Raw genomic sequence first — 26143 nt, forward strand, 5'->3', positions numbered from 1 at the left:
TTTCACCTTATCAAATGAATATTATTTAATAGTCACTGGACAGAAAAAGGAACTTTTAATGTGGTCCAAATACAGGTCAGGAATATTCTGTGGTCCAGGTGCTCCTGTGCTTTCAAGGATCACAGACAGGACTTAAAATAATGACCTAAAATATCTACAAAGAGGGTACTGAGGGTCAGGTGAGATGAACCTCCCCCGGTACCTCGAAGTTCTTCAGTTCTGCCAAGGAATTCTAAATTCCTTTCTACATTCCAAGGAATTCTGAATGGGATTTTAGGAGGACATGGTTATCGTGTCCCGGGTTTCCCTCTCATCTCTGTCATCTCCCGAGTCTTGGAAGGCCCTCTGGAATGCCAGGCGGAGGGTGAGCCTGAATTTCCGATCCCTGTAGCTTCCCACCAGGAAGTAAATGACAGGGTTGAGGGTGCTGTTGACGCAGGACAGCACGAAGCCGATCTCTGGGGAATACAGAAACTTGTGGCCCAGGAAGTCCAGGAGGATGAGGATGCTGAGGGGCACAGCGAAAATGAGGAAGAGGAGGATGGTGAGCATGATGACGGTGAAGAGCCGGCCCGTTTGGAAGGGCTGGGAGCTGCACTTGACCCTGAGGAAGAGGGTGAGGCTGAAGAGCAGCATGAGGGGGGTGCAGACGAGGAAGTCCAAGGCTCCGATGGTGATGAGCAGGTGCTGGCAGACTCTGGGAGAGGGGCGGGCAGTGCACAAAACATATCCCAGAGTGTTCAGGAGCAGGGACAGCGCCCAGAGCAGGCTGGACACCACGGCAGACAGGTGCTTTGGGCGGTGTGTCCGGCACCAGATGGGGGAGAGCACGGACAGGCAGCGCTCAATGCTGATGGCCGTCAGCAGGTACAGGCCCGTGCCGTACATGAAGAGATCCAGGAAGAGGAATATCCCGAACTGCACCCCCACGTTGAACTGCATCAGGTACTGCACGGTCTCCACAGCGATGCACAGCAGGTACCCGAAGTCGGCAGCCGCCAGGTTCAGGATGTAGACGGTGAAGTGGTTCCTGCGGATGCGGAAGCCCAGGTACCACAGGACCAGGCCGTTCCCCACCATCCCACAGGCAGCACTCAGCAGGCAGAAGCTCTCCATGAACTTGAGGACAGTGTAGGATGGCTGTGGTTGTCCCACAGCCCCACTCTGGTTGCTCCCAGGAGCCTGGATGGTTGTAGCCAGAAGGAGGACTGGTGTGGTTGAGGGTCTCATAATGGGTGATTCCAGACCTGGGAGCAGAAAGGGGAGAGGTGGTAACTCCAGGGTGACTTTTCTAGAGGGGTTCCCGGGTTTGTTCTGAGGCTTTGTAGCCGTAATTTGATCTCATGGAATCACGAAATAATGTGGTTTGGGAGGGACTAAGAGCCTGGAGTGACAGGACAAAGGGAAATGGCTGCATACTGACACAGGGTGGGTTTAGGTGGGATATTGGGAATAAATCCTTCCCTGAGAGGGTGGTGAGGCCCTGGCACAGGTTGCCCAGAGAAGCTGTGGCTGCCCCATCCCTGGAGGTGTCCAAAGCCAGGTTGGAGCAACCTGGGATAGTGGAAGGTGTTTCTGCCCATTGCAGGCGGTTAGAACTGGATGATCTTTAAAAGTCCCTTCCAGCCCCAAACCACTCTGGAATTCTGTGATTCCATGAGAACAACTGGTAGTTTTTTATATTGACGAGTGATTTCTATTTTAATAAAGTGCCATTTGATGTGGTTCTCCTGGGTCCCATGTACAGTAACAAATGAACATTTTGGTCTGGCAGAGCCCTCAGCTTCTCCCTCAGAAACTGCGAGAACCACATGTAAGAAACCACAGATTATTTCGTCCTCACAGGACAAGGGAGTTGTGGTTCCAACAAATTTTCACCCCATTCCCTGAGTTAGGTCACTGTTTCCTTCCCTATGGTACTGAGATCTGATTGAGAATCTTGGGGGTGAAAACAAAACCAGGTTTAACACCTTTTTTTTGGTCTGAAAGAGAACAAATATAGTGGTTCTTCTGCTGTCCTCCAGCCAGCTGTTAACTGGGACACAGAAGGCAAAGGAGTTAAAAAGATGAGAGGAACAAAAAATGGGGTTTTCTGGGAAGATGTGAATCACTGAACCATGTAGCCAGCATGAATCCTCTGTTCTCTCCTTGTGGTGCAGCAGCACATGTGAAGACAGACTTTCAAAAGCACCCAGAACGTGACAGACTGACTCACTGCTGTTCCATCCCAGCACCCCAGGCACGCTGGCCCCATGGATAGAGGGAGAAGGAGCCTGTGGTGCAGGCAATTTCAAGGCCAGGTTGGAAGGGGCTTGGAGCAACCTGGGCTAGTGGAAAGTGCCCCTGCCCATGGCAGGGGTGGAACTGGATGGGCTTTAAGGTCCCTTCCAATCCAAATTATTTGAGGATTCTATGACTTCCTTTAGGGTTGACTGAAACCAGGGAACTTCTGGCACTGCAGAGCTGGATGATCCCATCCTCAGCTCTTATGGCACCTTGAGCACTTCCAACATGAAGACTCTGGAGAGCCGCCCTGTGGCTGTTCCTCCTTCATACCCTGCTCCAGGGGTGGCCACAAATGGTCACATTTTTGCAGAAATTAGCAGAAAGTTCTGTGCAGCATTTCTGCTGCGAGAACAGAGGAAGGCCGGGTGGTTACGTGGTTTCCTGGCCTCTGTGCAAATTTCCATTCGATCTGAAGAGGTTGTGAACATTTGAGTGTTGCCTGAGCTCTGTCTCAGCCCACTGCAGCCTCCACAGGTGCATCTCTCCCCACTGGCGATTCAGGGAATGACAGGTGATTCTTTCCCAATGGTAAATGGCTTTGTGCCATTGATCATGTCACAGAATCATGGAATGGTTTGGCTTGGGAGGGATCTTAAAGCTCATCTTGTTCCAACCTCTTGCCATGGGCAGGGGCACCTTCCATAGACCAGGTTGCTCCAAGCCCCATCAAGCCTGGCCTTCAACTCTTCCACAGATAAGGCAGCCACAGCTCCTCTGGGCAACCTGTGCCTCACCACTCTCACAGGGAAGAATTTCCTCCCAAGATCTAATTCAAAATCCACCGTCTTCCAATTTAAAACAATTCCCCCTTGTCCTGTCACTCCAGGCCTTTGTCCAAAGTCCCTCACCAGCTGTCTTGGAGCACTTTTAGGCACTGGAAGGTGCTCTATGTGCCTAAAGACTGGCAGGAACAGAAATGACTCCAACGGGTAAATGACAAAACATCAATAATTTTGCCTTCTGCTGTACTAGAAGTGAAGAAATCCTTCTCTGACTTCTGCAGACCGTGGAGAAGAACACTGAGAAAGTCACTCACCGTTCTCATTTATTTATCACATTCCCTTGGAAAGACTGAATTCCTGTCACATTCAAGACACTTTCAAGATGTGAATCTACTTCCTTAATGTAACTAATAAGTGACAGCTCTCCTCAGCCTGAGTCCAGGCGGTCTTTTTCTCCCTTGAGATTCAATATCCTCCCTGTGGTTTGCCTGCAAGTCCTGCCTGTAGTTCCTGTAGCAGAACAACCCTGACCCCACAAAGACGTCTCAGACTATGGAAAGAAAGTTATGATGTTGTAATGCCAGGTCTCTGAGTAATGACTTTCTGTATTACAGAGGTGCATTTAGAGCAGTTCAAGAGCACTTGTACAGGGAAAATTGTTCCCTGGAATGAAGCTTGCCTTATATTGAAAATTACTATCATCCATTCCTGACCTACAGCAAATTTCTATCCAGCAGGAGAAGTAAATATCTGATCTTTTTTCCTCCACTGGTTTTGTTTCTCCTCCCTTCCCCAAAACCTGACAGAAACCATCAGAGTGCAACGGCAAAGACCCATCCCAGAATTTCTCACCTTTTTCTGGGTTCCTGAGAATTTCAGCACCTGTGCTGGACAATGTTGTCCCCTGGATTGTGTGACATAGGGTGCAGCTCGAGTCCTTGTGTCATCCTGCAGTGCTGGGCTGGGCAGCCACCGTTTAAAAAGCCACAGTGTTTTCAGCGTGATGCTCCAGGCAGCCAATCGCTCACAGGGGGAAACACCCCCTCTGTGTGTGCACCATCACCCAGACTTGAACCACTTCCCCCTCCCCTCTTTGCAGTGTCATGGAAACATTATTTTTTTACTACTTCTCCCTTCCTGAGCTGCTCTTGCAAGAGCTGTCCATACAAACCTTGCACTGATGGGGTGTCCTACTCGAGGCCCCCGAAGATGAGGCTTCACTGCTGCTCAGGAATTGACAGTTCTCTCCTACAACACTTTCGCTGGAGGTTTCACAACCTCCCTCAGCACTTCTCATTCCCTCCTGTTCCTGCCCAGCTGTCACACAGCCGTCACCACAGTGTCCTCTTCTGACCCACAGCCTCTCCCAGCACAGTTCAGCACCTTTTGCAGTCCCTACTGCTTCATCCAACCTTGCACCCCCACCTCAGCAGTTCCAGATGCCCAACCCCTGTTTGTGCTGCCCTCAACACATAGCTCTGGTGTCTTTCAGTGCCCCTTCACACCCCACAGGCTTTCAGCACAGTCCTTCAACACCTCAGGTGCTTCCTATTTCACAAAATCCCTCTAGCCTCATGCCTTTCACTTCCAGTTTCACAACTTCCCCCTGAACAGCACCTCAGATTCAGGGTTCTTCCCCACCTGGTGTCTCTTACCCAGACAGAACCCACCACCCACCCACAACATCCCACTCCTCCCCACACACACTCCATGTCCATGAGCCACCCAGATCCACTGGCCAAAGGGTGTGAAAACAGAGGAAACACCTTTCTCCTTTCCTGGCATCCTTACAGGGAGCTATTTTGAAGAGATACCAGCCTCCCCCATTAGTCACTTGGGCCAGAGAAGCAAAGGGACAGGAGTGTGATGCCACCCAAATTGCTGCCATGTGTGTCAGTGGGCACAGGAATGGGCAGATCCAGCCCAAATTTGCTTAGCAGGTAAGAAACACATTTGTACATCTTCAGCTTCTGTTGTCATGTGTTCTTCCTCTTCCTTTCCCAAAGATTGTAAGACTGTTTTTACTTTCTTACCCAATCCTATTTCCTGCAGTGGTTACTGGCAACCCTCATTAACCTGGCTGGGACTCCAGGCTATGGTGTAAAATGATATTTAAATTAAAATACTATTTTCACCCAGAGCAGTATTTAACCTCCTCATTAATTTGAGGGTTTCCACTTTCTCTACATGGATTGCTGGCATTCCATGTTGGGAGATATTCAAAATGCCTTTCTTGTTATTGGGCCATTCTAAATTTCAATAAATGTCAGCAAAACAAAGGGATGGGCAGTGGATGAAACTATTTATTGATGTCCATAAATCATAAGTTGAAAATACACACTAAACTTCAGAGGAGTGAGGAGTTGGAGTTGAAATAATTCACAAATTCATTGAATTTTGGAATAATTTGGGTTGGAAAGGACCTTAAAGCTCATCCAATTCCAACCCCTGCCATGGGCAGGGACACCTTCCACTATCCCAGGTTGCTCCAACCTGGCCTTGAACACTGCCAGGGATGGGGCAGCCACAGCTTCTCTGGGCAACCTGTGCCAGGGCTTCACCATCCTCACAGGGAAGGAGTTATTCCCAATATCCCATCTAAACCCACCTTCTGTCACTTAAAGCCATTTCCCCTAACTGATCAGATGAATAGATCCATTTCTTTCCAGAGGAAAGCCTGGAGTGGCCAAGGCTCAACTCAGCTGACTTCCACAGATGTACAAGAGCTGACTTCCTTCCCACCCTCAGTTTCTTAATTTGCAAAAGAAGGAATTGTTTTTTTACTTACTCTTTACTTCACTGACCTTTGCTGAAACATGCCAGTTCTTCCAAAAGGCTTTATTCCCTGGGCTACCAGTGACAAAATTCCATGGAAAACAGAGACTTGGAGGGCCATCAAGAAGTGACCCAAGTTTCTCTCTCTCTTCTACTTACTACTAGAAACCTCTCAGATTATTTTTTTCAGCAGGGCTTGTGGAGTTTTTTTGGGATACACAATGGTTTAAAAGTCCTGGTTTATTACTCACAATGCTATAAAGCCTAAGCTGTGGATCTAAGGGGCCTTTACACCCGGGAAAAGCACAAAGCCTGAATTAATGTCAGAGTCTGAGAATGTTAACTCGACCAGGTCACGTCACATGCTTGCCCAGTTTAATATTCAGCTAATCTATTGGCTGTTATCTCCAAGAATCATGGAATTGTTAAGCTTGGAGAAGCCCTCCAAGGTCATCAAGTCCAACCATTCCCCAGCACTGCCACCACTAACCCATGCCCCCAAGTGCCACATCCACACATTTTAAATCCTTCCACGTTGATGGTGACTCCACCACTGCTCTGGGTAAGCTGTGCCAGGGCTGGACAACCCTGTGAGTGAGGAAATTTCTCCTAAAATCCAATCTAAACTTTCTCGGGCAGGATGGGATTAATTTCTGCTCCTTCCCACCACTGAGCATTCACACCTCCCTCCTCCAGCCCCAAGAGCCCCTGAGCTGGGAGATTTCCTTGGAGAGGGTGGAGGAGCTCTGCGTAAACAGGGAATTAAGCCTTGGAGGAGGGAGATTTCCTTGGAGAGAGTTAAGGAAAGTTACTTAAACAGTTTTTTCTCTCTGCTTGCTGGGCTGTGTGTGCACCCTTCAGTGCCCACACTCCCTCCAAGCAGCTCCAACACGGGCAGGAAAAGCCCGTATATCACCAAGTGTATCACCAGGATACACTTGGTGATACAGGAAAGCAAAGAATTAAAGATGTAGGATTAAAAAAGGGACCTTGTAAGCTAGTGTTGGAAGCTTTTCAGAAGCTGTTCTATGTTCTTTAAAGCCTCTGCCAGGAAAGGGGAGATGTTTGGGACATAAAATCTTACATACCTTCCACAAAAAATTAGATCTCCAAACACAGAGGAGGTAAGTTTTCCAGGATCTTTTCCCTTTCCTCTTTTCTTTCTTGATTTCTTCTTCCACCACCACCCCCCCTCCCCTCCACCCCCCCCTTCTTGACAAATGTGAAAATACAAAATGAAATTTCTCCTGAAGCTGTCAACCATCTCTGGCTCTCTTTGGCTGGAACCTTGTGCAGAACTGGTTTTGCAGTCCCAAATCAGGTTATTTAATTCTTTTTTCCATTAACCACCTGAGATTTTAGGGGAAAACCCTGGCAATGAGGAGATGGTGCAATTCCTCATCCATTTTATTTTTTAATTATAACAATCCACATTGTATTTATTTCATTGTGCAACTCATTGCACTATATCATGTACCTCTAGTCAATGACTGAAAAGATGATTTTAGAGGTAAGACCCCCTTTTTCCCCCTTTCTTATCTTTCACCTCCTGCCAGTAAAACTGCAAGCACAGGAAAAGTCCCAAACTTTCCCAACTTCCTCTGTAGGCTTCACTCTTTTGAGCTTGAGAGCAATCTGGGTTTTTCACCATTTCAGCATTTCCGGTGGGTGCTTGATCAGCTTTTTGCCTGCACAGGAGTTTCTAATTTTGCCATCTTTTTAAATCATAAAGTAGAAGCCCAGCTCAGATGGATCCAATCCCAGAAAGATCTAGTGGGTGGCATCCCTGCCCATTGCCAGTGGGGCTGGAACTAGATGTTCTTGAAGGGCCTTTCCAACCCAAACCATTCCAGGAGTCTATGATTCTATGGCTGCATCTCATAGAAGGTAAATTAGATATGTAGAGGGAGAAGAACTACAAAAAACCAAACAAAACCCAAGACAAATTTAAAAAGCACCTGATAAACTTAATTCTAATCCTATATATTTCTTAGAGAGAATGCACTTCTGATAAGGAATTAATTTTTAAGAATGAAAAAACGGATGAATCATTTTGTCTTTATCTTTCCACATTCCCAGGCTCTGCATTGCACGTCGCCCAGCAGATTAGCATGGAAAACTCCAGCAGGGTGAAGGAATTCATTCTCCTGGGCCTCTCAGAGAACCGAGGGGTGCAGAAAATATATTTTGTGGTGTTCCTGCTGTTCTACACGCTCACAGTGGCAGGAAATCTCCTCATAGTTCTCACTGTGACGAGCAGCCGGCACCTGAACTCCCCCATGTACTTCTTCCTCTGCCACCTGTCCTTTGTAGATGTTTGTTACTCCTCTGTCACAGCTCCCCAAATGATCTCCGGCTTCCTGGTGGAAAATAACACCATCTCCTTTGCAGGCTGCATAGGGCAGCTCTTTGGGTTTCATTTCTTTGGCTGCACGGAGATTTTCATCCTGACGGCCATGGCCTACGACCGCTATGCGGCCATCTGCCGGCCCCTGCACTACCCCATGCTCATGTCCCGCCGCCTGTGTGGCTGCATGGTGGGGGGCTGCTGGGCGGGGGGCTTCCTGCACTCCACCCTCCAGACCCTTCCCACTGCCCTGCTCCCTTTCTGTGGCCCCAACAAAGTGGCCCACTACTTCTGTGACGTCCGCCCCCTGCTCCACCTGGCCTGTGCCGACACGCGCGCCGCGAGCCTGGTCGCGGTGGCCAACAGCGGGGTCATATCCCTGAGCTGCTTCCTCATCCTGATCGCGTCCTACGTGGTCATCCTGGTCTCCCTGAGGGGCCAAAAGCCAGCAGGGTGGCACAAGGCCCTGTCCACGTGTGGGTCCCATATCACTATGGTGATCGTGTTCTTCGGGCCCTGCACGTTTGTTTACATCCGCCCGTCGGGTGACCTGGCCAAGGACAGGAGCGTGGCCGTGTTCTACGGGCTCATCGCACCCATGCTCAACCCCCTCATCTACACCCTCCGGAACGGGGAGGTGAAGGGAGCCATGAGGAAACTGTGCAGAAGGAAAGTGGGAAGCGGAAATGGGAAGGAGTAGGGCTGCGGTCTTGTTTCCAAAGGATTAGAGAAAATCAACCATGTTTTGCTGTAATTTCTTCTGTGGCAATGCCCCAAAACCTGCCTTTCAAAGGACAGCTGGCTCTTGGCTTCTGCTGAAATTAGGAGGACACTAAACATTCATTTTTTGATGGGAAAGACATTGGGAACTCTGGCATTCCCTTCCTATTCCTTGTCAACAAGCACAGGCCCAGACCACGGCCTCCTGAGCAACTGCAACACCAGTGTTTAAATAAATACTGTTAAAAATACTGAAAATGTTGTCCAGGTAGAGAATCCCATAAGAAAAAAACCACAAAAACCTGCTATTATGAGCTGGCTGGGTGGTTTGCTGATGAAGGAACAGGAGGGGAAACTTCTCCCCTTCCTCTCCCACTGCAACAAATCCTTTCTGCCCTGTTCCAGGCCAGGCTGGACGGGGTTTGAAGCAACCTGGTCTAGTGAAAGGTGTCCCTGCCCATGGCAGGGGGTGGAATGAGATGGTTCTTCCAACCCAAAAAGTTATTCTGGAATTCCATAATTATCCTATAAATCTATCTACTTCACCTATCTCTGCCCAACAGAGCACGATATAAAATAAATGTATTTTTAAATGCTTTGGAGGTGAACACCAGTGGGGTTTTTTCAGAGGTCTCACTTCTGTGTATTGCTGAGCAAATATTCACCCACAGCTTATGGAAGATGTCACTGGAAAGAGTGTCACTTTGCCAAGAATTCTTACAAGAATTTCATACCTGAGCTCAAAAGTTGCCTCTGGGCTTTGCAGTGTCAGTAAAAATATGTGGTGAGCAAGGAAAGCTCACCACAAACCTTTGTACATTTTTTTGTGTGAAGTGATTTCATGTGTTGCCTCTTGTTTTAAATTTGTAAGTCAAGTGTCTAAGGGATAACATCTGTGATATTTTTGGTTTGTGCTGTCAACGTGTAAGTTAATAAGAAATAAAATTGCAGATGAGAAATATTGGCTTAGGACAGAAAGCAAAATTTATATCCATTTATATGAATTTATATAAATGTCCTATGTAAGAGACATTTTTACTCCTGACATCTCTCTCCAGAGACTACACTAACAACTATCCAGAGAACAATTTTAGCTCCTTGCCCACTGATGATTTCTGACAAAACTCCCTTTGCCTCTGGGATCTCATTACTCCTGATAGTCTTGCGCTTCTGCTGGGTGATTTACTTGAACTATTTCTGCTACAGAAATAATTGTACTTGCAGAAGCTCCTGGAGGTTGGTTTTTTTTGCAGAATGGGAAATACAGAAGGTTGGGCTGTTCTTTTTAGGGCTCAGAGTTGGCAGAGATACAGAGCTGTTTTCACAACTTCTGAGCAGCAACTTGCAGAGAGTTTCTGATGGAACTGAGAGGTTCTGATGGAACCCCCTGAAGTGGTTTGGGGAGGCCGTCAGAGGAGCAACAGCAAGTGAACTCTCTGTGGAAGTGTCCTGGGATTGTTCCTTTGTTTTGCTCAGGCCGCACTGAAATCCTGCCTTTGCAAAGCAGCATTGCTGGTGAGTGACTTTTGTGAGGTCTATTTTACGATTTAGGAAAGAAAAATTTAAAAATCAGTTACAGATTAAGAATCCCAGAATGGTTTGGGTTGGAAGGGACCTTAAAGCTCATCTTGTTCTGACCCCCCCTGCCATGGGCAGGTCCACAGGCCAGGTTGCTCCAATCCCTGTCCAGCTTGGTCTTGAGCACTTCCAGGGATATCCCACACTAGTGATTCTTGTGCTCTGCATGAGAATGCTGCAAAGGTGCATTTGTGGGTGTTTGTCAGTAAAGGAGGGTCACCAACAGCTCATTCACTACCCCAGTGTCACTACAGGTGTATTTATGGGGTGTTCCACACCACATCCAGGACCTGAGTATTATTTCCACCACCCTCCTCAGATAAATAACCAGAGCTTGTTATTACACGTCAGTGACACAATCTGGCTTGGGTATCACCGTTACTCCTTCAAGGAAGCATTGCCTTTAAATTGAAATTGTCCCAAAAGACAGATCCTAAAGCAACTTTATTTAATGCTGTTGGCATCGTAGGTACCCGGTTTCTCACTTGTAACCTCCTTCTCTCTGAGTTATAAACTCCTCAGCAGAAATGAGAATTTCCTTGTGGGATTCTAAAAGGAAATGTGCATTCCTCTGCTGTCCCACTTTAACCTCCGCAGGCCAGAGTGTATTTGTCTACTGAAGAACTTTAAAAATCCCTTTAAAAAATAAAGAGGTGGAGAAACTGTGCAGGGCTTTGCAGCTTCTGCTGTGTTAGAAACCCCAATTTTTTTCAGTGAGGAACCTCCCAGACCTGGTTTCTGTGCATGTATTCCCAGTTTCAGAGTGGACAAGCTAACTGGAGAGCCATTTCCTCAATTTAGAGGAGTGCTATTAAGGATCAGAACATGGAACAGCTCATGCTTGAGAATGGCAGCATTTGCTTCCATGCTGGCACTTCAAATTCCAGTAGGAAAAAGGACAGCACAGCATTTTTCCAGCATTCATGGCTCTTGGTATCTGACAGCAGGATGTGCTGGAATCACCATTCCTGGAGGGATTTAAAACCTGTTTGGATGTGGCATGGTTTGGGGACATGGTTTAGTGGAGGGCTTGGCAGTGCTGGGGGCATGACTGGACTCAATGGTCTTAGAGGGCTTTTCCAACCTCAACAATTCCATGATTCTGTGATTTCTCCTTGACAGAATGGAAGCACACCAACTACAATGCAGGAAAATAGTGGTCAGAGTGAGTTGAGTGGAGAAGGTCAATGTGGAGGGCCCAGAGACCTGAATAGGGCCAGAAGAGGTGGGGGTTAGTGCAAACTCTGCCTTCTGTCATTTATGACATGACACTGGGCTTTCTGCAGCAGCAAATGCATCCTGCTCACGCCATCCATGAGCCTTGGAGCTGGAGCACATTCCCTTCTCTTCCTGGCCAGGCCCACACATGTGCCATGGGAGCCTGAGCTGCAGCAATGGCACAGGGCAACTTCTCCCGGGTGACTGAATTCATCCTTCTGGGGCTCTCTGACAGCCAGGAGCTGCAATTCCTCTTCTTCACCCTTTTCCTCCTGGCCTACACCATGGTCCTGCTGGGCAACCTCCTCATCATCGTGACAGTCAGGACTGACCCCAAGCTCTCCTCGCCCATGTACTTCCTCCTCTGTCACCTGTCCTTCATCGATATCTGCTACACCTCTGTCACTGCCCCCAGGGTGCTGGTGGCCCTGCTCTCAGGGCACAAGGCCATTGCCTTTGAGGGCTGCATGGCCCAGCTGTTTTTCCTGCACTTTGTGGGTTCCTCAGAGATGTTCCTCCTGACGGTGATGGCATTCGACCGCTACACGGCCATCTGCAGGCCCCTGCAATACACGGCCATCATGGCCCGCAGGGCCTGCTGGGCCCTGGTAGCTGCCTGCTGGGCTGGGGGCTTTATCCACTCCATTATCCAGACTCTGCTCGTGCTCCAGCTGCCCTTCTGCGGCCCCAACGTGATCCACAGCTACTTCTGTGACGTGCTGCCCGTCGTCCAACTGGCCTGCACCAACACCGCCCTCACCGAGTGGCTCATGGCCTCCAACAGTGGCCTCATATCCCTGGGCTGCTTCCTGGTGCTGGTGGCCTCCTATGCGCTCATCCTGGCCAAGGTGCGGGGCCACCTCTCCCAGGGGCACTGGAAGGCGTTGTCCACCTGTGCCTCACACCTGATGGTTGTCACCCTGGTCTTCGTGCCCTGTATCTTCACCTACCTGCGGCCTGCTGGGACCTTGCCCTCCAACAAGTACGTCTGTGTCATCTACACAACCTTCTCGCCCATGATGAACCCCCTCATCTACACCCTGAGGAGCAACGAGGTGAAGGAATCCATGTGGAGACTGTGGAAGCTCTGCAGAGCCTTCTGAGACAAGCTGGGTTGGCAGAACCCTGGAGTTACACCCTGGAGTTACACCTGGAGTCACATTTCTACTCTACTCCAACACACTAATGACTTAGTGGCTAAAGCCTACAGACTTCAAATTATGTATAAATATATTTATATACACATATAACTGTTAATATTAAAAATATTAAAAATCCATGCTGAAGACCCCAAACTTCCTAAACACTTTCACTCGTGTGGGATCATAATTTTCAAATAAATAAATGAATCCAGGACGAGGCTTGTCTCCCTCTCTGATGTGCTTTTCCTGTGCTGTGGCAGCAGATGGCAGAAGCACATGCATTAAGTGTCCCCAAATTCACCCACCAACACCAGAAGGTAGAGACAGTACTGATTTTGCTTGTAGGGTTTTCTTTAGACATATAAGAATATTTTTACTCATAATTCTCTCACAGAAGCGAATTATTGAAATCATACAAGGCACAATATATCGAGGAAGGAGAGAGAGGGGAAGGGACTTTGGACAAGGGCCTGCAATGACAGGACAAGGGGAAATGGCTTCACACTGACACAGGGCGGGTTTAGATGGGATATTGGGAAGAAATCCTTCCCTGTGAGGGTGGGCAGGCCCTGGCACAGGGTGCCCAGAGAAGCTGTGGCTGCTCCATCCCTGGCAGTGTTCAAGGCCAGGCTGGACAGAGCTTGGAGCAACCTGGGCTGGTGGAAGGTGTCCCTGTCCATGGCAGGGGAGTTGGAATGGGATTGTCTATAAGGTCCCGTCCAACCCAAAATGCCTCTATGTGGGCAGCAGTTACATCACCAAATCCATCAGGGATAGAAGTTCAGTGGCTGCCATGAGAGGAACACCATCCATTTCTTTGTGCTAGAATGATTTAGGATTGGATTCATCCCTCCTAAATAAAATCATGGAATCACTGAGGTTGGAAAAGCCCTCTAAGATCATCAAGTCCAATCATTTCCCAGCACTGCCAAGGCCACCACTAACCCATGTCCCCAAGTGCCATATCCACATGGCTTTTAAACCCCTTCAGGGTTAGTGACTCCACCACTGCCCTGGGCAGCCTGTTCCAGGGCTGGAAAACCCTTTCCATGCAGGAATTTTTCCTAATACCCAATTTAAATTGCTGCACAGGAAGTGGGAGGATTTCTACTTTCCCTGTCTCTTTGTGCTGTCTTAAATTAGCCCTCACTCCCACACCTGTAGGAAGAGGAGGATCAGAACCATCAGTGAGTCATTGATCCTCCTGGTTAAGAGAGATTTCCAAATCTTGGTGCAAGTTAAATTTGTTTTCAATTGGTGAATTTCCAACCAGAATCATCATTGGATCATCACAGAATGGCTTGGGTTGGAAGAGAAGTATTTTTTAGTATTAGAGAGAAATGTTGAAAAATAAATGTCCTCTAGGTCGATTTAAGGGAAATTTCAATTGAGAAGAATAAAAATGTACCACTATGATAATTTTAAAAAATATTTTGATAAAGCTTTTATAAATATTTTATTCATAAACCAATGCAAGGCAAATTGGAGCTGTGGTCCAGTTATTTTGCTGGTGTCAATTTGTTCACCAGGTATAAATGTGGGGCATCAACAGTGAATTGACTTGAAATAATAGCTCCAATTTTGATAAAACAAACTAAAATTCCATATTTTGGGGAGCTGGTCTCTCAATACAAGGGGCTTAGAGCAACCTGATCCAGTGGAAGGTGTCTCTGCCTGTGGCAGGGGGCTGGAATGGGATGAACTTTGAAGTCCCTTCTGACCCAAACCATTCTATGAAGACAAACAATTTAATAGAATTGATTTTTCTCCCCAGGAAACATCTTGGGATGACTTTAACAAGGCCTCAGAAGATGCTGTTAAAACGTTGGTGCCTGACAAATTGCAAAAGTGCAGCTTTGGCAGCTGAGTTTGTCCCCGTGTGTAAATTGGCTCCAGCGCGCACCATTAAAATCCCGAGTTCTTTCTCTCCTGGAAATTATCAGCTCTCTGAGCTCACCCTCAGATTTATTGCCCTCACCTAGAGGACAGTGAAAAATGGCCTCAAAGGGAAAAAAAATCCTTGGAGAACTGGCAGGATCTCTACAAAGCTTTTGTCAAATCCCAGGAAACTTGAACAGAGCCCAGACTAATCAATTTTGTTTAAAGACTGTGGGACTGAAACACAAGTGGACATCAGAGAAAAGGGAGCATTTTCAGCAGACTCTAATCAGTCTGGGCTCATCGTAAGCATTCCTAGATGGAAATCTCAAACATTGACAAAGCTGGGCAGTCCCAGAAGTGATCAAAATCAAATCACTTTGGTTGTGCTACACTGGGGATGGCAGGAAGGGGTGGGCAACAGGGCAAGAGGGGTCTAATACAGCACATCATCAATTAGTGCACATCTGGATTCTGCAAATCGAGGGGGTTTTGTGTTGTTGTTTCTTTTGGGGTGGTTTTTTTTAATGACTTTTTATAATAAAATACAATGCAACATAATTTTTATTTATTTACCCCGAGGCAGAACACTTATCTCAAAGTCTATTCTGTGTTTCTACTTCAAATAACCCTGCTAAGATTATCCCTGCAAATACATAACTTAGATGTAGGGTTGAGAGCCAGCAGCCCAAAACCAGTCCTGGGTGACTGGCACCTTGATGGGGCCAGTGCATCCCACCCCAAAAGAAGCACTTTAGATTTATGAGAAGAACAGAATCACAGAATGGTTCAGGTCAGAAGGGAGAGGTGAGGGATGGGTCTCTGTCGTATCTCTTTCTGGCATCTAGGTTTATTACAAAATTCCTTATTGCAAAATTCCTTATTCCTTATTGTAAGGGAAGAGTGATGCTTCATGGTCCTTGGGCTAACTGCAGCACAACAGGGAAAGGACTGGACCATGGGGATTTATTCCAGCCACAGCTCTGCATTCCCACGGCAGGATAGGCTTGTGCTGTGTGACCTTTGGGGAATCCCAGTTTATAGAGTCCTGGAATGGTTTGAGTTGGAATGGACCTTAAAGTTCATCTTGTTCCACTCCTGTTGTGGGCAGGGACATCTTCCACTGGCCCAGGGTGCCCCAAGCCCCATCCAGCCTGGCCTTGGACACTGCCAGGGATGGGGCAGCCACAGCTTCTCTGGGAAGCTGTGCCAGGGCCTCCCTACCCTCACAGGGAAGAATTTCTTCATCATATCCAATCTCAATCCCTCATCTTTTAGTTTAAAACCATTTCCTCTTGTCTTACCAGTGTTTGCCCATGTAAGACGCAGAATCCTTAATTTTCCAGGAGTCACACCCTGCAAGCACAGCAAACAGGCTGGAAGAATGATTGACAGCCAGAGTCATCCATGTGAACAGTGCAGAATTTATGGTCAGGTAGTGCTGGAATAGGAACAGGCCTGTTCCCAGTCCTGGACATCACATGGGAAGCGGCACTCCCATAAATCACATGTGGATGCTTAATGGAACCAGAGGGGAATTTTTGTTGCCTCTTCAAAGTAGTGCTGGTAATTTTGGTTCCTTCGATTTCCAGCCCCCTTTGGCAAGATTCTGAAAAACCCCTCATACATGCAATTAAGGGAACATCCAAAAAAGCTTCAGAGACACTCGTCCCCAGACACTCCCTCATATTTATAAAAACCTCATTAAAGAAGAGAGGTGTCTACTCCTGCAGCCAAGCCAGCCCTTGTGCCAGTGCTGGTGTGAATATTGCAACGCTGCTGTATTGAGATTCGTCTCTTCCTTAAGAGTGAAATCATTTTTATGTCACATGTAGAAAGAAGAAAAAGGATTGTTTTGTTCCCTGGAGATACAGACAACTATAAATCATCTGTAATTAATTCTGTGTAGCAGTGAGTATTTCTGTGTTGTTGCTGTGCTATTTCACCTGAATGAGCTCCCCATTTTATGAACAAGTGATGTCCCTTTTATTTCAGCTGAGTTAAATATTTCTTATGTAGTTTAAGACCTGACTTTACTTCCTCTCAAGTTTCTGGGAGAACATGAGACCACAGAGGAGCCTGGCTCAGATGAAAAATATTTCATCAATCTATTTATCTCTGCACCTCTTACAAACGAGAATGTGGTACAATATTCCCGCCATCTCAAAATCAATCCAAAAGTCTCCCAAAAAGGAACCATTTGGACTGAACTTTGTCTTCCCTCCCTGTAGGGCTGGTATGTAAATCCTTACTGTAAACACTGAGCTACATTCCAGGGAGTAACGAAGGGTAAATGGAAAGATCCTTTAATGCCAAGTTTGGACTTCTTTGAATTGGGGAAAAGGGATGGAGGAAAGTCCAGATAGAAGCTAAAAGTACTAATACTAATATGGAGTAAAATTTACAGAAAAAAGTGGGAAGTCACTTACTGAATACCAAATTATATCCTTTTTTTTAATGATAGAATCATAGAATGCTTTGGGTTGGAAGGAACCTTAAAGCTCAGCTCCTTCCAACCCCCTGCCATGGGCAGGGACACCTTCCACTAGACCAGGTTGCTCCAAGTCCCATCCAAAAACTGAAAAAACACCCCCAAAATGCATCTGTCCACTGATTACCAGGGATTTAATTCTTCTTTGGCAGCATCACTCCCTTTAAAAATAAGTTTTAGCTTCAGTTACTAATCTAGACTCTTTTAGTGATATTCTTAATACTAAATAATTTATGTTGAAAGGAATTCTGCCCCACTCCCCTTGCTCAGAGAACTTTCAAAGCCCTGTTGTTTTGCCTGGGGCTGTGTCTCAAGCTGGACACCACAGGGAAGGTAACTTCAACTTTCAGCTCTTCAGTCTGAGGTGGCAACTTGCAAAAAGTAACATTTTCAATTAATCCCTGGGAAGTTTAATACCTACATTTTGCCTTTTGTATTAGGGATATGTGGGTAAAATTTAGATTTTGAGTGTGGCTTGGAAATGGTTTTGAACTTCAAAAGGGACAAAAAAAACCCCTCACAGTCTTTAGAATGGGGGTGAAATTGTGATTAAGTTACACCTTCTTTATTCCAGGGAAACCTCTGCCTCATTCCCACAACGAGAGATAAGATGCAGAGGGTCAACCTCTCAACGGTATCTGAATTTGTTTTCGTGGGCCTCTCTGATGCTCCTGAAATCCATTTGCTTCTCTTTGTGCTGTTTCTGATCATTTATTTGGCCACCATGGCAGGCAACATCATGCTCCTCGTCGCCATTAGCACCAACTCCCACCTGCACAGCCCCATGTACTTCTTCCTCAGCAACTTATCCCTGCTGGATCTCTTATGCCCCACCATCACCGTGCCCAAGATGCTGGGAGCCTTGCTGCTGGAGCACAAAGAGATTTCCTTCTCTGGCTGCCTGCTCCAGCACTTTTTCCTCATTGCTGTGGTGGGCACGGAGATTTTCCTCCTGACCGTGATGGCCTACGACCGCTACATGGCCGTGTGCCACCCCCTGAGGTACCCGAGCATTGTGAGCACAAAGCTCTGCGCTCAGCTGGCCGTGGGCACCTGGGCAGTAGGTCTTTTGAACTCCCTGCTGCACACCTCTCTGGTTTTCACGCTCTCTTTTTGTGGTCCTAACAAAATCCAGCAGTATTACTGTGACATTCCTCCCGTGCTGGCCCTCTCCTGCTCATCTACCCGCAGCAGGGAGTTGGTGATCCTGGTAGTGGCCGGGGTGCTGGGGAGCAGCGCCTGCGTGGTCACTGTGGTCTCTTACATCTATATCCTCCTGGAAATCCTGTCCAGGAACTCCCCCGGGATCTGGCAAAAGGCTTTCTCCACCTGTGGTTCTCACCTGACCGTAGTCTGCCTTTTCTACGGGACCACCATCTGCACCTACGTCCGCCCTTCCTTCACCTATTCCCCGCCTCGGGACAGGGTCGTTTCCATGCTCTATGGAATGCTCACCCCGCTCCTAAATCCCATCATCTACAGCCTGAGGAACAAAGAGGTGAAACGTGCCCTCAGAAGAGTGATCAGCCGGGTGAGAAGTGCTTTAACGAGGGAAGAAAACCTCGCCCAGTCTCCACAATCAGCTGGGTAGAAACTGCAGCTTGTGACTGATCTTCTCTAACTTTCAGACATCTGAAAATTAGATGCTGGAACCCAAATTCGTTTTTTCTGGGCTGAAAACTCCTTCTCTTGGCTCCCTCTGCAGTTAGAAGGGAGAGCTGTGCACTTCCAGAATTGCATGGCACAGCTTTGGGCCATTTTCACAGGAGGAGAAAAGTCCATCTGGGAATGCTGTTCTCCACTGAGCACTGAGGAATCTTAGGTGAGAGCAGGCAGGTGTTGGATGCATCTTTTAGGGCAGGAATTCTGGGAATTGGTACTCAGGCACACTTAGATACACCGTACTAAAGCAGTTTATATCCCTTTCAAAATTAAACTCCAAATATATTAAATTATGTTTTATGGATCAGCCCTGAAATCTCTCTCCTTTCTCCCTCTCCTTGCTGAGTGTCTGATGTTTGCTGGAATCTCCAGAGTTCCATCTCTGGAGCCATGTTTGCCACTACGTTTTTTCTTTTTCCATTTTTCCCTCCTTGCTGCATCAAATCCTAATGGAAAGAGAGGTGATGCTGCTTCCTGCAGCTCACCTGTCTCTTCACCACCTCTCTTCTCTGTAGAGAAATAATAAGTCATCCTGCAAAAATGCTGAGATTATCCTCACTTGGTTGACCCCAAAAATTTCTGATTGGATACGTTTAATAAAATCTCTATTATTTAACTACAAGTGTCTCTGGATTTTTAAATGCTTTCATTTTCTGATGAGACCTTGTATCAATTGTAGCCTTAAGGTGTCTGAAATGCAGGAAAAATTGTCAGTGTGAGCGAGATTGCAACTGGGAGCAGGATATTTATGAAGCATTTCATCTGCCAAAAAAAAATCCTTGTTCCAGCTCTTCCAGGGCTCTGAACAGCAGCACAGCCAGGGCACAGCAGTTGGATTTGTCTTTAGCCACAACTTTACTCCTGACTAGAACCCCTGGAATCTGGTCATCACCGGCCATGCCTGTTGATGGCCCCCTTGAGATGTCCCAGGCACTTCCACAAGGTTCTGAGGGACTTCTGCCAGCCACAAGTTGTTGGCCAGGGGCAGCTGCTGGTGCTGCTGGTGAAGGATAATGATGAAGGATCAATTATCCTTCAAACTCCTGCCATAACTTCTGCACCAACCAAGTGGAGGACTGGAGAGGTGTTGGCCAAGCCATGAACTCTCCAACTGAGGTGTGGAGAAGTTGTGACAAACTGAACTGCTTTGGAAGTTTTCATTTCCTTTAACAAGGAGGAAAGTTTCCCTCTCCTCAGTGCCTGTGAAGCTGACCCCTGGGGCTTGTTAGAATGATGAGGGAGGTCTACCAGGAGCTTCCTAAGAAGGTTTTAAGACCATTAGAGGCTTCCTCAGGATGCCCAAAAGGGCTTGTTAAGATGAAGGGCCTTGGGTGGCTGCTCCCTGCAGGACTGAAGAACTCTCCTCTTTCCAGAGGTGATGGAATCTAAATGCGGCTGGGCAGACAGATGCCTAAAGATGGGTGTCAGCTTGTGTGCAATTCCAAGCCCTGGATGCCTTTTAAAAGAGGCATCTGAATTCCAAGGTACCAAACTAGAGCCTGATTCCCAAAGTGCGTCCAGATGGGAGATGTTGATGCCTCTCCTGGCTTGTGAAAGTGGAAAAGTTGGATTATCAAGTCTAATTCTGCTACAGTTCCCTCCCTCTCCACCCACCAGAGCTATGTGTTCCCAAAAACAGCCGCTGTAAGGAGCTGTTTGCTGCCAGTTGACAAAACAATGCTCACAGCAAAAGCTGGGATAGAGTTCTTGGGAAACTTAGCGAGGAATATGTTCCTTCTTTTCTCCTTCCTTCCCAGAGAAGCTGTGGCTGCCTCATCCCTGGAAGTGTTCCAGGCCAGGCTGGATGGGACATGGAGCAACCTGGTCTGGTGGGAAGTGTCCATTAGAGGTTCACTCTTTATCATCAGCTGTAACCCCTTCCTGGATGCAGGTGCTAATCCCTAAATATTCCTCAAAAGCAAGACATCCTCTTTCATTTTCCTCATCCCCAGTAGCCTCTAACACTAGAAAGAGACAGCTGTGATTTTCTTTGGCAGCACTGGAAAAATTTAGCAGGGAAGGATCGTAATACACTCACCCCATTTCTGATCCTCTTTCCCTGAGTGTCTATTTTTGGCTGCTCTCAGAAATCAATACCCCTGCACTGGCTCACCACCACAGAGCTCCTCTCATATTCCTAGAAGTGGAGCTGCCCTGTTGGAACGGGGGGTGGGAGTACAGACAGCACTAAATAAATCGAGGCAAAATACCTTGTACCACTGAAATTCCCAGGTGAGTGATCCTCTGTGCATTCACACCTTGCTTTTGCCACTGAAAATCAGATTTCACCTATTGTTTGGCTAATCTCATGTAAATAGTGAGGGAACATTTTTATTTATCTATTCCTAAATAGAAAGAATTCCTGAAATTCTTGATGTGCCTCCAAAAAAAAAGCTATTTTTTTCCTTAAGAAAAATCCAACTATACTATTAATGTGTGGATTGTTTTACTTGCAACGAAACCAGGGAAGATTTTCCCCTCTCTTTTTGGTTTTTTTTTTGTTTTGTATGATGCTGCCAGATATGAAAATATGCAACATAAAAGAGGTTGTGAATTATTTCTTTTTCTCCTCTAAAATTAGCACCCACCTCTGAAATTCAGGTTGGGCTACGGTTCTGGCTTTAAAATTCCCAAGACTTTGGGAATCAAAAAAAGGTGCATTCGGTGTGTCAGTGCTACTTTCTCCTCCCTTTCCTCCATATTTTTTAATTCTTATACAAAAGATGGATTCATAGAATCAAGGCTCCTTGTGAAGAGACTTTGTCCTCTCTGTGGCCATGCTTTAAACACTTGGCTTTAAATGACTTTAAGCTCAAGGAGGGAAGGATTAGATTGGATATTGGGAAGAAATTTATCCCTTTGGGGGTGGTAAAAATCTGGTTGTTTATTAATCCCATTTTAGTCAGATTTGTATTATCTCACTCAGGGGTAACTACCTAAAATTTTGGAATTTATGCTGCTCATCCAGGCTTCCTTTGTCTGCCCTGCTGAGAATGTATCTTGGCATCAGCAGAAATGTGTATTAACTTTTGCAAAGTTAGGGTTAAATTATGTGCTTTTTCTTGGAAGGTTAAATTAATGCCCAGAATTCCTTTTTTAAGCAGACTGAGCCCAATTCAAATTCAAGTTTCAGGTAAAAAAGAAGTGTGAGGGAAATTGCTTGGAAAATCTAAAGATATTTGGGGGTTGAATGTTTAAAAGCAATGTTCATGGCTTGCTTTTCATCAGCTGCTTAAGAATTAATCAGCCTCAGGAAAGTAAACGCACAAAATATTTGTGAGAAATCCCAGAATCAGATGCGGCATTTAATTTTAAACTTGGAAAACTAAAAGCTTTTGTACAGGGAAAATACTCCCCTTGTTTGGCAGCCAGCTCTGCCATGCCCTCTACAGAGAAAGGAATATAATTTTTATATATTTTATCATATTTTTATGGCCTGTTCTGCTCTCACCAGTCATCTTTCAGGCCTGTTCTCATCCTGCTTTCTTGACAATTTCACCACTTTCATATATTTTCCCATTATCTCTTTTTGCCTCTAGACCACAAGCCCTTGTTCCCCTTCCCACAACATAAATTAGGTTTTTCTTTCTGCTTAATTTTGTTATGAAATGCTTGTTGGTGGTTATGGGGCTGGCAGTGTTACAAAACACACACATTGATATCGAGTTTGGCTTGCCCTGGGCTTCTTTTTCTTTCTCTCACATATCCAAAGAACCCACAGCTGACAAACTGGGAGAGCTGGGAATGTCCAGCCTGGAGAAGGAAAGGCTCCAGGGAAACCTTAGAGCCCCTTCCATTGAAAGGGGCTCAGGGAGAGCTGGAAATGGATTTTGGACAAGGGCCTCGAGTGACAGGACGAGAGGGAGTGATTTTAAATTGGCAGAGTGTGGGTTTAGATGGGATATTGGGAAGAAATTATTCCCTGTGAGGGTAACGAGGCACTGGAATGGATTTCCCCAGAGAAGCTGTGGCTGCCCCATCCCTGGAAGTGTTCCAGGCCAGGTTGGACGGGGCTCGGAGCAACCTGGGATAGTGGAAAGCGTCTCCTCCCATGGAATGTGATGGTCTTTAAGGTCCCTTCCGACCCAAACCAGTCTGTGATTCTGTTGATAATCAGGATTTTTTACAACGCTGGAAACGGTGAATTCTCAGAGGAAGCAAATGTTGTGTGTGTGCCTGTTCCTTATAAAACTGAAGACGCAATTAGACGCTTCTCTTGCAACATCCTGCGTTTGGCACAGGTTCCACTGAGATTATTTCAATGGGTGCTCCTCTTTACACAGCCCGGGGCACCGCCCTCCCTCATTCCCCCGCCTCAGGGGGCTTGGAAGGGAACAGCGCCCCCACGGCCATGACACCCGCCCGCGCCTCCCGTGACGTCATCCCCCGCGACACCGATGCCCGATCCCCGCAGCGCTGCATCTCGGCAGCGTTGCGGGATGGCGGAAAACACCCTCCAGGTCCCCGAGTGTCCGTGAGGAAACAACAGTGCTGGAGCAGCCTCCGCCAAAGCGCGGAGAGGCCGCTGCTGAGCACCGCCCCGCCGTTCCGCCGCGCGGCGGGGACTACAACTCCCAGCGTGCCCCGGGGCAGCGGCACACGGAGCGCGCAGGGCGGGCGCCCCCACGTGGCTCGGCCGGACCGGGACCCTCCGGGACAAACAGGGATAACTCGGGACAAACCGGAATAAACCGGGATAACCGCGGACAACCCGGCTGCCCCCCGCTCCACAGCCGTCCGGTACCACGGGCCTCGCCCAGGCTGCCTGGAGGGAGGCCGTGCTGAGTCTGGTGGCTGGGAACGGGGCCACGTGCTGCAGTGGTTTCCTTCCCTCTCCCCTTCCCTTCCTTTTCTCCTCTCCCTTTCCCCTTCCCTCTTCTTCCGTCTCCTTCCCTCCCTTCTTCTCTTCTCCCTTCTCCCTTCCCTTCTCCCTTCCCTCCCTTTCCCTCCCCTTCCCTGTTCTGATGTTCCCTGTCTTGGAAAAGGCTGTAAAAGGTAAATGGCTCCAGATGCCTTTCCTTTCTCCCTCCACCCCTCTTCCAGCTCTCTGCCTGTCTCCTGACAGCCCAGGCCCGGGATTTTCCCTTGCATCTCTATTTCTCTTGGTTGCTATCCTCCCCTCTCCCCTTCCTTTCCCTTCCCCTCCCAGATCACAGTGAGCCTGAGGAGCTATGGGACACAGCAGGAAGATTCCCCCCTTTCCAGGCAGCCTCAGGCAGGCAGGTGAGGTGGAAGTGTCACTTGGAAGCGTGCTGGGAGTTGTGACCAGCCTCTCAGTGTGCTGCTTGTTGACTGTAATCTTAGTGCTGGAACACGATGGGAATATTAACAAAGTTCCCGGAATCTTCATGGAGAGAGCTGTAAAGGACAGCATCCCTCACAGAGCAACTGAACTGAAATCACGCCTAATTAACCTTTCATTTATTCCCTGATTTATGGTATAACACAAGTTTTTGCAGGTGAAAAAAGGATGTTTTTAAAATGGATTATCTTAGTCTGGTTATTGTAGATAATCAGGCAAAGCACATTGTCTGAAAATGGAATGTTACCTCATTCTCAAGGAGGAGCATGAATAAAAGTCATGTGATGGTTGGGAAGAGATCCCACTCACTTCCCAATTCCTCGCTCTCGAGGTTTGGTTGCTTTTGGAGGTGCTGTTGCTCAATCCTGATCCTCGCACCTGATAGGAATGCAGGAACTGCCTGAAACAGAGACATCTGTCTGGTTAGGGCCGAGGGTCATCCAGGGAAAGGGGTAGAACTGTCTGGAAAAAAGTTTTACTTCTGGAAAAAGCCACTTCTGAAGGACCCGCAACAAGAAGAGAAAGTTTACAGCCAATCTAAAGTAATGGTGGTGTCACTTTCTCTTCCTATTCCTCGGCCTCTTCTGTGCACTCTCACGCTAGATGTGGCTGTAAAAACACAGATTCTCAGTCCCCTTCCTCCTCCTTTTCCAGTCTCTGCAATTCCCAGCTGTGTTCCCATCCTTGTCACTGTGTGTGGCTGTGTTCTGTGACTCTGGGGCAGTTTAGGTTGAAATAAGTTTTGGAACTGCTCCTGGACTGAGCTGCTTTCCTGGCCTCTGGAACACAGCAAGAAGGGATTGAACCCTTCCCACCTGCGGAATTTTGTGGTGACAAAATTTTTCACCACAGCAAGGCTGGCAATTTGAAGGAGAAGGATTTCCAGCAGAAAAGTCTGGAAGTGGATGTTCTCTCCTTTCCCAGGCTGACAACCTCACTGTTCCTCTTGAAATGCTTATATTTATGTGGAGGGAAGTACGGCCTGGTGACTCCAGAGTACCTGAGAATAAACACAGGGGGGGGATAAAGTGGGAATTGCCTTGGGTGATTCCAGAGTACCTGAGAATAAACACGGGGGGGGATAAAGTGGGAATTGCCTTGGGTGACTCCAGAGTACCTGAGAATACACACGGGCAGGGAATAAAGTGGGAATTGCCTTGGGTGACTCCAGAGTAGATGAGAATTAACACAGGCAGGAAATAAAGTCAGAATTACCTTTTCCAGGCAGAGTCCACTGCTAGTTAAACCTGGCTGAGGCAGGCGTGCAGGCACTCAGGAATTCCAATAAAAGCCTGGTAGCATTTTTTGTGTGGTCATGCTGAGCCTGCTGGTCTTGGTTGAACAAAGTTTCCTGGGTTAAGTAACAATGCTGCAATTCTGGCTTCTTTTTTCTTCCCAGTAAGAAACTCTGTTTTCCTTGCTGACCTCAAGAGATATCCTCGTGGTTTTGCATCCCGCTCCTCCCTCCCAGGCTGTTGTTTCAGCTGGTGTCAGCCCATTGCTCAACCTGCACCTCCTGACTGGAGAAATGCTTTGTCAGAGAACTGTTCCCTTCTGGGCCTGACTGAACATCCTCCCTGCTCCTCAGGGTCTTGGCATCTTGGCCAAATTCTCTGTGATCACGCTTTGCCCTCAAGTCACTGAGCTCCTTGTGACTCTGGAGCTTTCAGACCCATCCAGTGGCCAGGCAAGCCCTAGAAACTGGCCAAAAATGCTGTTTTCTGCCAAGTTCATTGCCTGCAGAGACACACTAGGGGGTCAGCGGGGTGGCTGGAGACAGGGAAAAGAGACAAATGAGGTGTGAGGGTGTTTGTGTGAGGAATGCAGTCTCCCCTTTTTGGCTGTGGGATTATTTCAGCTGCCTTGCTCCGAGCCCGGTGTGGGTTGTGTCCCTTCTCAGAGGCTTTTGGAAGGAACCAAGAGCACGAAACACCGGGCAAGGAAGGGCCTGGCCTGTGCTAAGTTAAGTGTGGAGTGGAAATCTTTTTTTTTTTTAACTTGTCAGACCGGAAAGTTCCTGAT

At 47.4% G+C, this 26143-nt stretch overlaps 4 protein-coding genes across 5 annotated transcripts; 3 read left to right on the plus strand and 1 right to left on the minus strand.

The window, feature by feature from the left end:
• Window positions 1–26143, minus strand: LOC121661814 (proto-oncogene Mas-like). Of its 2 annotated transcripts, XM_042022353.1 has the most exons (3): window positions 25337–26143; window positions 24369–24521; window positions 1–1247 (listed from the first exon to the last, which is right to left on the minus strand). In XM_042022353.1, exon 3 carries the CDS (start codon window positions 1228–1230, stop codon window positions 274–276), a length of 957 nt encoding a protein of 318 aa, XP_041878287.1. In that variant the 5' UTR covers window positions 1231–1247; window positions 24369–24521; window positions 25337–26143; the 3' UTR covers window positions 1–273. The 2 variants fall into 2 exon arrangements, with proteins under 2 accessions (XP_041878287.1, XP_041878286.1); XM_042022352.1 differs by lacking the exons at window positions 24369–24521; window positions 25337–26143 and adding an exon at window positions 3861–3983.
• Window positions 7883–8993, plus strand: LOC121661815 (olfactory receptor 4S2-like). The gene has a single exon (XM_042022355.1). The coding sequence runs from the start codon at window positions 7895–7897 to the stop codon at window positions 8828–8830; it is 936 nt and encodes a 311-aa protein (XP_041878289.1). The 5' UTR covers window positions 7883–7894; the 3' UTR covers window positions 8831–8993.
• LOC121661816 (olfactory receptor 4D5-like) lies at window positions 11378–13069 on the plus strand. The gene has a single exon (XM_042022356.1). The coding sequence runs from the start codon at window positions 11823–11825 to the stop codon at window positions 12747–12749; it is 927 nt and encodes a 308-aa protein (XP_041878290.1). The 5' UTR covers window positions 11378–11822; the 3' UTR covers window positions 12750–13069.
• On the plus strand, window positions 17768–18748 carry LOC121661813 (olfactory receptor 1361-like). Its single transcript, XM_042022351.1, has one exon. It carries the CDS (start codon window positions 17768–17770, stop codon window positions 18746–18748), a length of 981 nt encoding a protein of 326 aa, XP_041878285.1.

This window comes from Corvus kubaryi, unplaced genomic scaffold (genome assembly GCF_017639235.1).
Source record: "Corvus kubaryi isolate FWS band 111438036 unplaced genomic scaffold, C.kubaryi_AGA036_p1.0 37201, whole genome shotgun sequence".
In the NCBI taxonomy this organism is placed as follows: Eukaryota; Metazoa; Chordata; class Aves; order Passeriformes; family Corvidae; genus Corvus; species Corvus kubaryi.